The 14179-nt window shown below is 43.2% G+C and overlaps 2 protein-coding genes across 3 annotated transcripts in view; one reads left to right on the top strand and one right to left on the bottom strand.

Moving 5' to 3' along the window:
• Positions 1 to 14179, top strand: part of LOC310710816 (membrane progestin receptor alpha-like) — a 197989-nt gene that overhangs the window by 92899 nt on the left and 90911 nt on the right. The window lies entirely within an intron of this gene.
• The window catches only part of MAN1C1 (mannosidase alpha class 1C member 1), a 131952-nt gene continuing 123749 nt past the window's right edge, over positions 5977 to 14179 (bottom strand). For both annotated transcript variants that reach the window (XM_083511957.1, XM_083511956.1), the window contains exons 9-12: positions 12983 to 13202; positions 12220 to 12392; positions 7699 to 7814; positions 5977 to 6863 (exon numbers count right to left, since the gene is read on the bottom strand). In XM_083511957.1, the coding sequence (XP_083368083.1) occupies positions 6740 to 6863; positions 7699 to 7814; positions 12220 to 12392; positions 12983 to 13202 (633 nt within the window). In that variant the 3' untranslated portion in view covers positions 5977 to 6739. The remainder of the gene's footprint in view (positions 6864 to 7698; positions 7815 to 12219; positions 12393 to 12982; positions 13203 to 14179) is intronic.

Here is a 14179-nt window from a genome sequence, read left to right as displayed (position 1 = left end):
TTTAAAACCAACTCTTAGAGCTTTAGGGTTAAAAGGTACCTTGGTGGTCATCTAGTCTAATCCCATAAATGGCGGGTATGCTGTGAAGCAAAGTTCTGCAAGGATCTCTGCCCTGTTCTTTTCCACACATGCAGAAGCAGCCATTGCTTCTTTATTCCAGAATCCTGGGAGTGTAACCTGACAGCTATAGCGCCTGCAATCATGCTTCCCACCAGGAATGGGGAACCTCTGGCTCTCTAGATGTTGGTGGACTGCAACTTCTATCATTCCTGACCATTGGCCATGCTGGCTGGAGCTGTTGGGAGCTTCTGGAAGGTCATGGGTTCCCCATCCCTGCTTTATACATGGAAGTTCCCAGGTTCAGTCCCTGGCACCTGCAGATAGGACAAGCAGAGACCTCCTGTCTGAAACCCTGGAGAGCTGCTGCCAGTCAGTGTAAGCAATCTTGAGCTAGAGGGCCCAATGTCTAAATGTAGAAGGCAGCTACTTGTGGTTCTATTTAATTACACAGGAGGCTCTCGAACACGACTGCTGCTGACACTGATCTGAAAAGGTGGTTTCCAGCCAGCCTTTGATTAATTTCCTCCCATTACTCCTGGTTATTACACTCCTTTTACATCACCTTTCCAAACAATCCCTCCCCATCCTTGATGTTTACTCTCCTCAAGTCCTTCTGCATGAATATCACATCCCTCCTTCCCTGTTTCGCCAAGCGATACATATTAAGTTATTTTAATCTTCCTTCATAAATCACTGTCACCCAGTCCCTTCCTTTGTTTCACACAAGTCTTATGCTCCCTATGAAATTCTCAGTCCGATCAAGTTTTAAGGCTTTCTCTGCTGCTTCAGACTGTGTGTGAGGACAAGCACGCTATGAACACTAAATGTTTTTTGATCTGTTGAAGATCTTGGAAAGCATGAGAAGCAGATGTTTTATGGCAGCCCTTGCCAACCTGATGCCCTCCAAATGTTTTGGACACGATGGCTACAGACCATTTAGGAAAATGTGCTGGAAAGGGGGGGGGGGATGACATGGGCTTTGATGCAAAATCATCTAGCCTCCCCGCAAACAAATCTGAGTGAATCCTCATTAAATAGCCACTGTTGTCTAATCTCCCTGCAAACAAATTAGGATGAATGCTCAACAACAGGTCTCCCTCGTAGGTCTTTGCATTTGCCATCTTTGTTTTGTTCATCCCAAATACTGAGAAGCACTAGTGTAGGTACAGGGATGAGATTATGTGTCGTTATTCAGTTAATCTCATTAAACTCTTTCTCCCAGAAGGTTGGTGGAAAAGGGGTCCTTCACTGCTCCGGCAATGCCAAAATGCTGAGGACATTGATTTAGAAATAGAGGAAAGTTTTATTGGTGCAAAATGCCTTTGGAAAACAGTTTTGAGCATGGGTTATTGGGCTTGAGCAAAAATTTCATGCAAAGGTAGACTTAAGTCTATTTCAAGAGACTTCATCCATGGCCCCTTGACCATCCTTTCCCAAAAACTCTTTTAAGCTCTAGAGAGTATCAGTATTCAAGGCTATCAGCTGTTCGTGTAAATTAAGACCACAGCCCCCTTCTGTTTACCAAGAGTGACAATTGTTCAAATTCTCTAGTAGCCGGAACCTTAGCAGTTGCCCTAAAAGTAAAAGAAGTGACTTGTTTGAGAGGCAGCCAATTTCTCTCCAAGTCTCCTAACTGCTCCTGCAGGGCCCTTCCTTCCCCAATGGGACCAAAAGTCAAGGACAAGATTACCTCAATGCAGCTGCTTTTTCCTCATATAAAGCAGTCTGATCTCTTTAAGGTCAGATTCAGAGGCTCTGCTCAATGATCAGCTAAAGCGGAAATTCAGATGGGCAAGTACAAAAACATAAGGGCCCAGCAGCCCACAACTTTTAGAAGACATCTGAAGGCAGCCCTGTATCAGGCAGCTTTTATTGTTTGATGTTTTGCTATGTTTTTATATGTGCTGTAAACCACCCAGAGTTGATGGGGAAACCCAGCCAGATGGGTGGGGTATAAATAATAAAACCATCATTATCATCGTCATTATTATTATTCTCACAGTGGCTGACCAGATATCCCAATGGGAAGCCCACATGCAGGACCTGAGTGGAAGAACACTCGCCCCACTTGCAAATCTCAGCTACCGCACCATGCACATGGATGTTACAAAATCATCCATGGAACCACAGGGTGGTGAAATGGTAGGTTAAATGCTTCCTGGAAAATCCTAAGAACATAAGATAGCAAGGCTAGCTTAGGTCCTGAAAAGACAGGAGTAAGAATGAACCTCCTCAAATTCTCCAAAATTAAAACACTGCCTTTCCCTGCTTCTGCCTGTTCCTTCACACCAGCAGCAACATCTGCAAGAACAGGCTTTGCTGGAACCATCAAGATGAACCTTTCCCACCTGCCCTGTCCCACCTGCCCTGCCTGGGACCCTTACAAGGAGGTGCTGCCCTTTATGAATTAACTCCTGCCTTATCTGACATCTTTCTGGGGGCTGCTCTTTTGCTTTCTGTCCAAAACATGAATGCATTTTAGTATTTTTAAAAGTGTTAGGATTTTGTAATTTTTACACCCACAAATCCACCCCTCATCCTTTGTGAGATGCCTTTGGGGCCTTTCTTGGCCAAAAGGTGGCATGGAAATAATATTAAAGAATAACCATCAGACCTCTGAGCCTTTGTAAGTTACTACTATCCTTGAAAAGTAAACTGATCTTTGTGTGTTGGTTTTCATTTATTGTCAGCCATCTCAGAGGCCCGTTGTAAGGCAGAAAGCCAGGATATAAATATTGCACATGAATAAACAAAATATCTCATTTCTCTCTCCGTAATGATTAGGGAATTGTGTGCACTTTGGATTACAGGACAAGAGGTGGGGGCAATTCTCTTTATTTTTCTACAGATTACCTTGTCATAGCACACTTCAAAAATCAATCAAAATCAGAAATGAAGAAAACCCTCACAGCTGGAATGACTGTGCAATTCGTGTCAAAAGGAAGCTTTTGATTCCACAAGGAGGATATTTTAATCCACTGTAAAATTACTTTGGGCTAAGCTTATTTCCCTGCTATCAAAACCTCTCAACAGGATGACTCACATTCTCAAAGCTTTACTTACTAACAACTATCCTTCTAGGAAGAAGATTATTTGTCCACCTCCTTATACCCAAGATGAAATTTAAGTCTCTATCCGACAAGTCTTCCTTCCCTCTGAGACTTCAAGAGGTGTAAATTCAAAATGAAAGCTTTGTCTTGCTGCCTGCGTGAAATGCTTTTCTCTCCCTCCCCCCTTTTCATTGGTGACAAAGAAGAAGGAACCCAGAATCTGATGAGAGAACAGAGAAAAATACTTCTAGTGGTAGAGGAATTGAATGATCCACTCTTACACAGGAGAAAAACTAGTTTTCAGCAACATAGTAAATCGGAAGTGCTAGCACTTAACACACAGGACCAGGCAGGATCTAGGTGTGGAAGGATCTGTCAATTTTGATCCTGTTTTGATTTTTCCAATCTTAAATTCAGTTCTCCATATTTCCACTGCAATTTGCATTTTTTTTTAATCCTCATGAAAGTTCTTCAGCATTTTAGTGAGAATTTCTTCTAATTCTCTGTATGCATTTTCAACACACATCTTTGCAAGCAATTTCTCCTAATAGATAGCATTTTGTAGGTTATTTTCACTTGCATGGTCACTTTTGTGCATATTTCCCTAGAATGCATGCATTTTTATAAACATTTGTTTAGTTAGAGAACTGCATCATGAAATTCAAATAAGTGTGGGTTTTGAAGGATTGTTGTGTTTTGGTTCTCAAGTTGCTTGAATGCGAATTAGTCCCCCATCCTTAGCAGAATCTAACCTCATGTGTAACCTAAAATGAACCATCATGAACTACTATGAAGCATATCAACCGTTCCTTGTTTCAAAGGGGACTGCTTTTCCTCAACACTCGTCGGCTGCTTGAAGAAGAGTGTTTCTGAGCTCTGGCAGCGTGTGCTTCCTTTATCACAGAGCTGCCATACCAGCTCTACCTCCTTGGCAGAGTCATAGTGAATTTTTTGAAAAACAGTACATATCATAACAACATCCATTCATGTCCCCCCTGACAGTTAAAAATCATGATTCATTTTACACACACACCTCACACACAAAGAGTGTATGTAGCATATATACTGAGGAACGTGGAAGTAAAAATGTTTATTTCAACCAGAGGTAGAGAACCTGTGGCCCTCCAGATTGCTGTAGGACTCCAATTCCTTGACATCCTCTATGCTAAACTGTCACAAACAATAGTGACACTTGAAAGCTTCATTATTCCAGCATTCACTTGCCAGAGCAAGGAGCAAGGGCTTGTCCATTATCGTGAAAACTCTCGCAGATGAAAGAAGTCACAGAACTGCACTCTCCTTCGTTTCCCTTCCGTTATATCACCGATCCTGGAGTTGAAAGCCAAGGCTTGCAAACTGGGCAGTTTACGGTTTCCTTAGGAAACAAGGTTCCCATCATAGAACATGGTTCAGAATGTGGCTGCGGACTGTTTACATTTGCATCCTGCCTGCCTAAAGGATTTGTTGTGACAAGAATGTTTGCATGCTTTTATATGGTTTATTTACATAAATTTATATCCCACAGCTTCAACTTAAATTTATGTTCTCCAGGTGGCAAGCGAAGTTATAAGAAGCAATAAGAGTATGCTTTCTCACTTCATTGTATTTCAATAGTTTGCTGCCGCATTGTTTTTCAAGGTTCTAAAAAGAGCTGGGGACATGGAAGGGACTATTTCCATGGTGCTAAAAAGCTGGTGATCAATTTGCATGCCCTGGGTGGTTTTTCTTTGGGTGGGGGGTGTGTTTCCCAGCTGCTCCATGAAAACAAGAAGCTGGGTCCTAATCCTAGTAGGCCTTTAAAGCAGGGCAGAGCCCTATTTGTCCTAGTGGATCACTCTCCACTGAATGTTCCATTTACCTATCCAGGCTTACGAACAGTGACAAACCTCTCCTGATGAACTCCTTGTCCTTTGGCCTAGCAGAAGCCACTAATCAGTTCTTCCCAATCTTGTGGGCATTCAAATGCATGCTAAGATATTCTGCACTCACAGCAGGCAGTTCAATATGGGTTAACAGACTCATGCAGAAAGAAAAGAAGAAAAAGTGTTGCCTCTCCTGCTCTGCGTTGCAACCAATTTGTTTTCCTCTTTTGCTAGTTTGTCAGCTGTTCATTATTATTATTATTATTTAAACACAATGATTTTATGCTGGTCTGTTTTTATGCAGCCGAGTTTTCTTTTATGCTGGGTTCCGAGTCTTGATGTACTTTGCATTGAGATTGCTTTTTTACTATAATACATTTCTGTATTTTGCAAACTGCACAGGCTCAATGGGTGGTTCAGAAGTTGATACACAAGTAAATTAACAGTCTGCCATCTCTGCCCACACTTGCTCAATGGAATGTGCCCAATCTCCTCCCGCCATTCTTACTGCACCAAGTGCCTCTGCTGTTCCAGAGCAGGAGAGGGACATTCTCCTTCCAGCTGCTCATGTAGAAAATACATTGGGGCTCCTCCAGAGACCTGTATATTGAGCATATATCCTGATTTGCTTGCACAAAGCTTACACAGTGATTAGAACATGTCCAGTCTTTACTGAGGATTTGTTCTGATTTGTTTGCAGGGCAGTTATATGGCAATGAGCAGTAACCTTGATTTGTTTGCATCTATACATCTTCCTGCTAATCATTTGTTCATCTCACACTTTTTCAGTGCATTCCCATCACTTTCCCAACTGCAAGAAGTCCGTTTTTAAAGTGGCAAGTAGGGCAACATAGCACTTTCACTGTGAGCTTGACTTCCTCCTGTGAAATAAAGAATTTGGAGGCTTCCTTAGAGGATCTACTGAGATCTTCACATGGTTGTCAGTCCCTTCCCTCTTCCTTTTAACCTTCTGTGCCAATACACGAGCAATCCAGTCACACTCCTTATCGGACAGGAATTTTTATTCTATTCCACATCTCTGAGTATTACAGAAATGAAATCCTTACAAGTGCCTTGTAATATTTAAGCTCCAGATGAAAACAAAAACGAAGTGGGGGGGGGGGACAGAACAAATTTCAAACTTTAGAAAGCAAAAAAAGAATTACACGTGATGCAATATTCAGTAAACATTTTAAAGAGCACAGAAAAAGAGAGGGAGGGAGAGAGAAATGATGCCTGGGATTCAGACTTTTGCAGACATCTTCTGATCATTGATGGCATTGATTCTACTCAGGATGCAAGTCTTGGGGGGGGGCAGGAAGGTGAAAATTAGAAAGATAATAAAAATCAACGGTATCTAAAGAGGAGCATGTGGAAGGGGGTAGGAGGGAGACAAGAAGAGTGGCACAAACCAGCGTCTGTTTTATGGCAAACTCCTTTGGCCATGTGAAAACAAAGTCAGTGGATTCCGTAGAAATTCTCCGTAGAAAGGAACGTCCATGGTTTTGTGTGCATTATGGCCCATATTCAACATCCTCATTAGCAGGTTTAGTGTAAGTTCCCTCATAGAGGAAAAAAAACCCTACAAAGGTGCTTGTTTCACAGTTTTTTATGCTCCCCAATATAACACTGTCCTGAATTGGACGAATGCCCCCAAAATACCTTTCTGGGAACACGCGCATTCCTTTACTGGAAAGGAGAAACAGGGGTGGGGAAGCAAGTAACCCTCCACATCCCACTGCAGAAGCCGCGAGGGAGCAAGCGCCCCTATTGCACGCTTGTCTTCAGGATAAGGTCTGTGTGGTTCACGGGCAATGGGTGGGCTTCGGTGTTGAACACCCAGTCCTCAAGAGACAGCACATCATCTTCACAGAACAGAAGATAGAGGTACCTGGAGGAAGGAGACAAGTCAAAGGAATGCATGTGCAGATGGGGTGCTCCTATCAGTGGAGAATCAGTGGCTAGTGAGGAAAGCAGAAGCCTTCTGGATATTGCTGGACTCCCACTCTCATCAGCCGCAGCTAGGGATGATGGAATTGTAGTCTAGCAACAACTGGAAGGTCCCAGCCCCTTAAGCCTGCATTAGAGTGCCAGGAAAGCTAAGGGTTTCTTGGAAGCTTATCCAAAGTTGCCCAGCAAAAAGTGCAGTTGACAGCAGACAAGTTTCCTAACACCCCTGACCCAGAGAGCATGTCCAATGCCCTCTGCAGAACGCAGCAATGGGGAGCATTGCAGAACCAACTAAAACAGAAGAAATCCATTGCTAATGCACTATTACTGTGTCAAAAGCATGCTGCAGAATACAGCTGTAATAAAACACAAGCCTGCAGGGACCCTAAGATGGGTGGTGATAGTGTCACTTCCATCACAGGCATTCAGTGTTTTCTTTTCAACAGGCAGTCATGGTAGCAGCAGTAGTGGAAGATGGGGCAAACTGTGAGTGAGCAGGGAAAGAAATCACCCTACAGGTGTCAAGTCCACACACAAAGCTAGTTCCATTCAACAGGGCGCATAAGGAAAGCAAGTCAGCAAAGCCTCATCTTAAATATTCCAAAGTACATTCCAAGTCACTCCAATGGATCAGAGAGGAAATGGCCAAGGGCAACTGGCAGATTCCTGCTTTATTTAAGATGCAGCCACTGCTGATGACCCCCTCCCCCATGAAAGACATTCTCCACCCTACACAGCTTTCTGTGGAAGATGCGCTGAAAATGTTCAGGACTTACTTTAACGTCTCTGCTAGGAAAAAGCTCTGCTGCATGTTGTCGTGACTCGGGTTGGTGGTATAAACATCGCGGATCCCGGAGAAACCAGCTTCTACTCTGCAATATTTCTCAAGTGCCTGGTTGCGGGGTGGGAGTGGGAGTGGGGAGAGAGAGAGAGAAACAGTCAATCTCTTCCAGTAATAGCAGCACAGCAAACAAGTAGCTCATTAATCATAATCAGTTGTGTTTTACCCATGCAGGTTTATGAGTTGGATTTGTGTTTTTATAGAGGCTGAGCTCCCATTGAAGAGCTTTTAATGATTCCCCAAGGGTCCAAGAAAATAGGCTCGCCTCTGATGGTTAGCACTTTCTGTTACACTCAGTCTCCCGTAAGAGCCCTCAAGTACCGGCCCCTGAAGAAGTCCTTCCTTGAAATACTGTACAATTGACAGAAGGCCACCCGCCAAACACAACTACCAGCACATTAGGAGGCGGTCTTCAAATGTCCCATCCTGTCAGAGGTGGCTCCATGAAAAGGCAAAGGGAAGTGGTTGACACAGGCTGCGGACTCTAGGGGCGCCATTAGGGATGATGGAGTGGGGGGACAGACAGCCCTAAGACTGGAGCAGAGGAGTCACAGGGATTCCTTGTGCTCCTGCTTGGTTGGAACGAAGAGGCACAACAAGAAAAAAAGATTGTTGGAAACATAAAGAAAAAGAGGGGAATTTCTACCACATACAGTAAGGTGAAGGTTTATTGGGATATGATATACAATGAGTTAAAGAAAATGTACAAAAATACCTTTGTTAAAAAAACCAGAAGCGTTTTTGTTGGGTATAGTAGGAGAAGAGATTCCTAAGATAGATCAAAAATTGTTTATGTACGCAGCAACGGCTGAAAGAATTCTATTAGCCCAAAAATGGAAGCAACAAGAAATACCAACAACTGAGAAATGGCAGATGAAGATGATGTGAGTATGCGGAATTGGCTAGGCTGACTGGGAATATCCGAAACCAGCGAGATCAAGCTTTCAAAAAAGACTGGAGTAAATTTGTACAATATTTGAAGGACAATTGTAAACATTTACCAACACTAGCAGGGTTGCAGTAAGAAGGCTTGTAATGTTAATTCTTATTACCATCTTACATTTACTTAAAATATGAGATAAAATATAGGAGGGGAAAGTAAATTGGAAAAGGTACAAATGCGAGGATGTAAAATTGGAATTAGGAAAACCATGAGGTGGGGTGGAGGGAAGTCGATAGCTCATATGAGCAAAAATCTAAGAATTTTATAAGGATGTAATTAATATTACAAAATGGAAAACTTAATAATTTTTTTTTTTTTAAAAGGAACCAATAGGTGTGGACTCCCTGCCAAGCCCTGACACTCCAGCGCAGATTAGTGAGTTAGCTGGAGCAACAAGAACACCCAACTCAGCAATAAGGAACAAAAGCTAAACTTAATAACTGAAATATGCACCTTAATCTGATTCGCTTCACATTTGGCTCCAAGTATGGAATTTGGAATTCCATCACCTGACCATCCACCCCCCCACATAATGCCAAATTAATAATTGTAATCTGGTGAGCCAGAAATGCTCCATTGCTAAAGTGATGCGGAGATCAGACGTGCTCCTTGGGCTACAGATGCCCCCTCCCTCCCAATCCTAGATGTGTGTAACTGGGGTTGCCCAATGGTGGTGGTGGCGGTAGGGACACTACAGATTCTCAGAGGCAGCTCCTTCTTGATTACTACATGTCATGCGTGTGGTGGTCAGCCTTGGCACAGATTATAATTTTTTAAGCATCTTGGACTTTAGCCACTTCAAGTTCTCCCAACGAAACAGAACTCATAGCCCAATACTCCACCTCACATGTGCTAGGCATGCTCTGTGCTCAGATATGTGCACCAAATTTGTTTTTCAGAAACACCATAACCCTTTGTGGCAAGAAAATGTGCAGAGTGACTTAAAGGCTACTCAGGTTTAGAATGTCCACACTATAATCAGTGTCTATGAACTGTGAGTTTGCTAAAATTTCAATTTCCAGAAAGGCCTGGAAGTATCCTAACCATTTGCTGGTGTGGTGAGTCTTCCATGTTTGCAGGAGGGATTGACAAATGCTTCCCCCTCCATTCAGACTTTACTGGTACTATCAGGGTGGCTTGGATTCTGTGTGCAACCAAATGTCAGCTCCCTAGCTACCAGTTTAACCAGGTGTACACCTGGAGATCCCTGTTTTAGGAGAGAAATGTAAGAAGAGCCCAGGTTTCAGACTTTTCCAACAACTAGAATACCGGGGCCATGCATGTGCTGAACAACATGGCTCTAAACAAACTGAGGAATTTTTAAAAATACCCCTGTAAGAGAGTGAATCCTCATGTACTTTTATCTCAAAATGCCTGATACTGGGATCACAAAGTTTACCTCCAAGTGAGAGGGACGGTTGGTCAAGATGGATCTTTTTCAACAGGCATTTGGATGAGGAGAAACCTGGCTGCTGATGCTCTTAGAAATTGGTTTTGGTGATTGTTTTGCTTTTAATGGCTTGTGTTAGTTTTCTGGATTTTATCAGCTGCTATCTATTTGTTTTTGCTGTAAACTGCCCAGTGGTCTGGGCAAAGGTTGGTACATAAATAATCCAAATAAGTTCAGTGGGAAGCAGAAGCCCACACCTGGGTTTGCAGAATGCAAGCGTCATTGTCCTGGCAGCTGACTAGGTACAATGAAGCTCCCAGTGTCTCACCTGGATGAGCTGCTCCTGCCTATTCTGCTGCCGGCTATCGCCTATTCCTCTGCTGTCTTGCTTGGGCTGTGTCTTGGAACTGACCTCAGATTGGCTTCCCATAGTAGCACACTAGCTGTTTTCTCTGGAACTGACGTGATTTGTTCACTCAGTTGTTACAGGGAGTCAAGACAGTGCTGCTGCCATAAACCTTCTTATCCTCCCATCTTTCTTAAGAGGTCTGGCTATGTATTGTTTTCCCCCTCCCCCGCCCTCACAATGGCCAGCGTGGAGTGGCAAAGCGCAACTTGATTCACTTGGTGGAGGACAAGTGGTCAGCAAGACAGGCTGGCAACACAGACAGTGAAGACCCATCTTCACTAACTGCCAGATTGTCCCTTTATATCCCATGCAGTGTGGTCTCTCGTTTTCTGTCAACAGCACAGGTTGGCATCATTCCCTTATTTTTCTTTTATTTAGCATGCAAGTGCAGTAACATTTTTAAAAACTATTTAAAATGTTTCATTTGCCTTTTGCACTAACTTGATAAGTGAGCACACAAACAAACAAAAAATAAATAGAGCTGTTTGGATCTCTGCCATTATATATCCTGCAGCCTGGCCCCTTCTGCCACTACTGTTAAAAAGCCTACGTGAAATCTGTCAATTTCAGTTTCTCTCTGTTTCTCAATTTTCCAATCTTAAGCTCAGTTCTCCACATTTACACAGCAGTTTCCCTTTTAAGGAAAAAAGTTCCAATGAAAATTAATCAGCACTTTAGTACGAATTTCTCCTAATTTACACATTTTGTACGCAATTTTGCAGAGCAATTTTCCTAGTAACAATTATAATTGTTATTTATTACCTGCCCTCCCAGGGGTCTCAACACTAAAAGAAAACATTAAAAACAGTTCAAAACAACTTACAATCCCAAAAGTAAGGTGGGTCCTTTAAATATCTCTGTTACTAATATATACATCTTTATGCACACCATACACCAATATATACATATATATTTTTGCCCATTACTTGGCTGGGGCGCTGCATTGCAAAACTCAGAGAAGCATGAATTTCAAAAGAGTTGCTGGAGTTGCAGTTTGCATATTGCTTCGGAAAGTGAGAATTAGGTAACTTCACCTTTAAATGATAACTGAATTGAATTTCTCCCCATCCCAACACATGTATTTTTACTGCTATGCTAAATAATATTGTGGAAGCATGGTGGCTGAGCTGAGCTGCTTCCAGCATTGAAGGGCCAAGGTACAGAAAGGATCTTCGCACCTGACTCAGCTGTGAAAGAGAGGCCTGCACTTGGCTCTCTTTCTTACCTGGGAAGACAGAGAGAAACTGAACCACAATTTCCACTTCAGATGTATTCTTAAGCCACGGGTGGCTCACCTCTTTTCACTAGGGGTCCGCATTTGCCCTTGGCCAATCTTCCAGGAGGAGAGCATCCAACATCTAACAGACAAACTTGCACACAGATAGCCTCCCCTCAACTGATACGTGCAGAGCAGCAGAGGGAGTAGATAATCACCTCCTCACTGCTCATCATATAATTAATCTAATGACCAGGGAGGGAGGAATTTGCATGCACACCAGGCTGCTGGGCTCTACCCACCCCAAGGGTGTTTCTTCTACACACACACACACACACACACACACACAGAGAGACACCCTCTCTACCTTTTTGCAGTTGCCCAAACTGGCTGGTCTTTAGGAGCCAGAAACGAAAGCCCCTTTTTCTTTTTTTTCAAGCAACCCCTGTCCTAAGGCAAGGGAATGGTGGTTAGCAATGACGGTTTGGGAGGAAATACCTGTACAGCTTCCCAGCCCCACTGCCTGTACTTGGGATTGTGCGTCAGCCTCCACATGTACATGTAACTTTCAACAACTTCAGGGCGCAGAATGTAATAGCGATCGCTGAGTCGGGTGGCCATTGCTTCGGTGCCAAAATCAAAGCGGAATGCTTCTGGACCCAGCTTGGTTTCTGGCAAAGGATACATTAGACATTCAGAGACGATTAGAACTTTTATGCTTATCACACCTAGGAAGCTGAAGTTGGGAGAAGCTCCTAAAATATACATCTGCAGCGACTAAGAATCAGAAGCAATTTTTTTCGGAGCTGTAAGAAGCCCTGATAGTTAAAAGCTGAACAGGTTGGGTGTGCTCAGAGTCTACGGGATATGGGGTTAATCCCGATCCATAGCCCCAGTGGAACTACAGTATGCAGCTTTTCTTAGCAGATTCTGGACAGTCATAATGGAGAGGTCTCAAATGCACACAGCCCTATGCATAGGCCTCCCTGCTGTGTCAGGACCACAAAAAGCTGCCTCATACTGAGTCAGACCATTGCTCCATCTAGCTCACTATTGTCTACTCTGGAGGGCAGCAGCTCTCCAGGGTTTCAGGCAAGAGCTCTTCCCAGCCCTAACTGGAGATGCTGGGACTGAACCTGGGACCTTCTGCTTGCAAAACAGATGCTCTCTCACTGAGTTATTATTCCTCCACCTTTAACTAGGGGGTGGGAGTGGTTGGGGCAGGCTTTGCACTGATCTTTAGTGCAGGCTCAGCTTCTACCTGAGCGGACGTAAGACTCGTGACAGGTGTTCGTAATTTCTGCAGCCAGGTCCATGTAGTGCTGTTTCTGTTCTTCCCCGGCATGCTCTGCTCCAAGCGCTATCATCCCTCCGGAGAAGCAAGCCAAATGGCCCATTTTGTGGTCCAAGGCGCCACCTCGCCACTCTGCAATGTATGTCAGCCCACCGGCTGATTTCTTCACCAGGTGTTTTTCTATGGCCTAAATTTAACAGCATTAAAAAGAGAAGAAAATAAATGGGTGTTATTCCCAAGGAAACAAAGGGCTGACAAACATGCATCCTCCTGAACAGCCACTATGTTATTTATATGCTAAATATATGCGGTTGTATCCAGTGTTAGTCAGAGTAGATACATTTAAATCAATGCACGTGGCTAACTTAGGTCTGCTAATTTTAATGGGTCTGCTCATTAAACCAGAACTTAGTTGGATACAATCCTACATACAACCCTATCAAACATCAATAATCCTATTAATAAATGTATTAATCACCTTTAAACAACAACAAACAACCAAAGAAACTTGCGGTACAAAATCATATGGGGGGTGGATCAGACTTATTATGTTTACAGCACTTTTGCTTTCTTTTCAGTCCATATATTTCCTTGTTATCATTAACCACCTTGTGGGGCAAATCATATAAAAATTCCATTTGATAGAGAGGATGAAAACTGTGAATGGAGACAGAGATAAGAATTTAAGGCCAAACACAGCCGGTTATTCACCCTACAGTGGAAGTCCAGCATCGCAGCTTGCACTGCAAATGTACGTTTCAACAGCCCATGCACTGAATCAGCTGTACGTTTTTCCTTGCTTTAACCTAAGTGTGCCAGTTTTTCTTTTTAAACTGCACGTATTTGTTTCTTTATACATTCATCTTCAGATTGTCGAAACAGAACAAAAACAAAAAACAATTTTAAAATAGTTGCAGACCTGCTCCAGGAATGCACTGAGCTATGTTGGTGATGTCACTGGTGCTAGCCAAAAGGCAACTTCTGCAGCTGGATTTTCCCTGGTTCAAACTGAACCATTCAGAAAAGCTGCAAGATTTTTCTTTTTTAAAATCGGAGCCCACCCTGGGACAGAAGAAGTGATGTTTGAAAGTGCCCTCCACACCCCAAAGTTCCCAAAACATGCCTTGGCTTCATCCAGAGGATGAAAGACAAATGGCCAGCTGG

This window comes from Podarcis liolepis (assembly GCF_965112155.1).
Source record: "Podarcis liolepis genome assembly, chromosome: 7".
NCBI lineage: Eukaryota > Metazoa > Chordata > Lepidosauria > Squamata > Lacertidae > Podarcis > Podarcis liolepis.
This window is presented reverse-complemented; position numbering and strand designations above follow the sequence as displayed.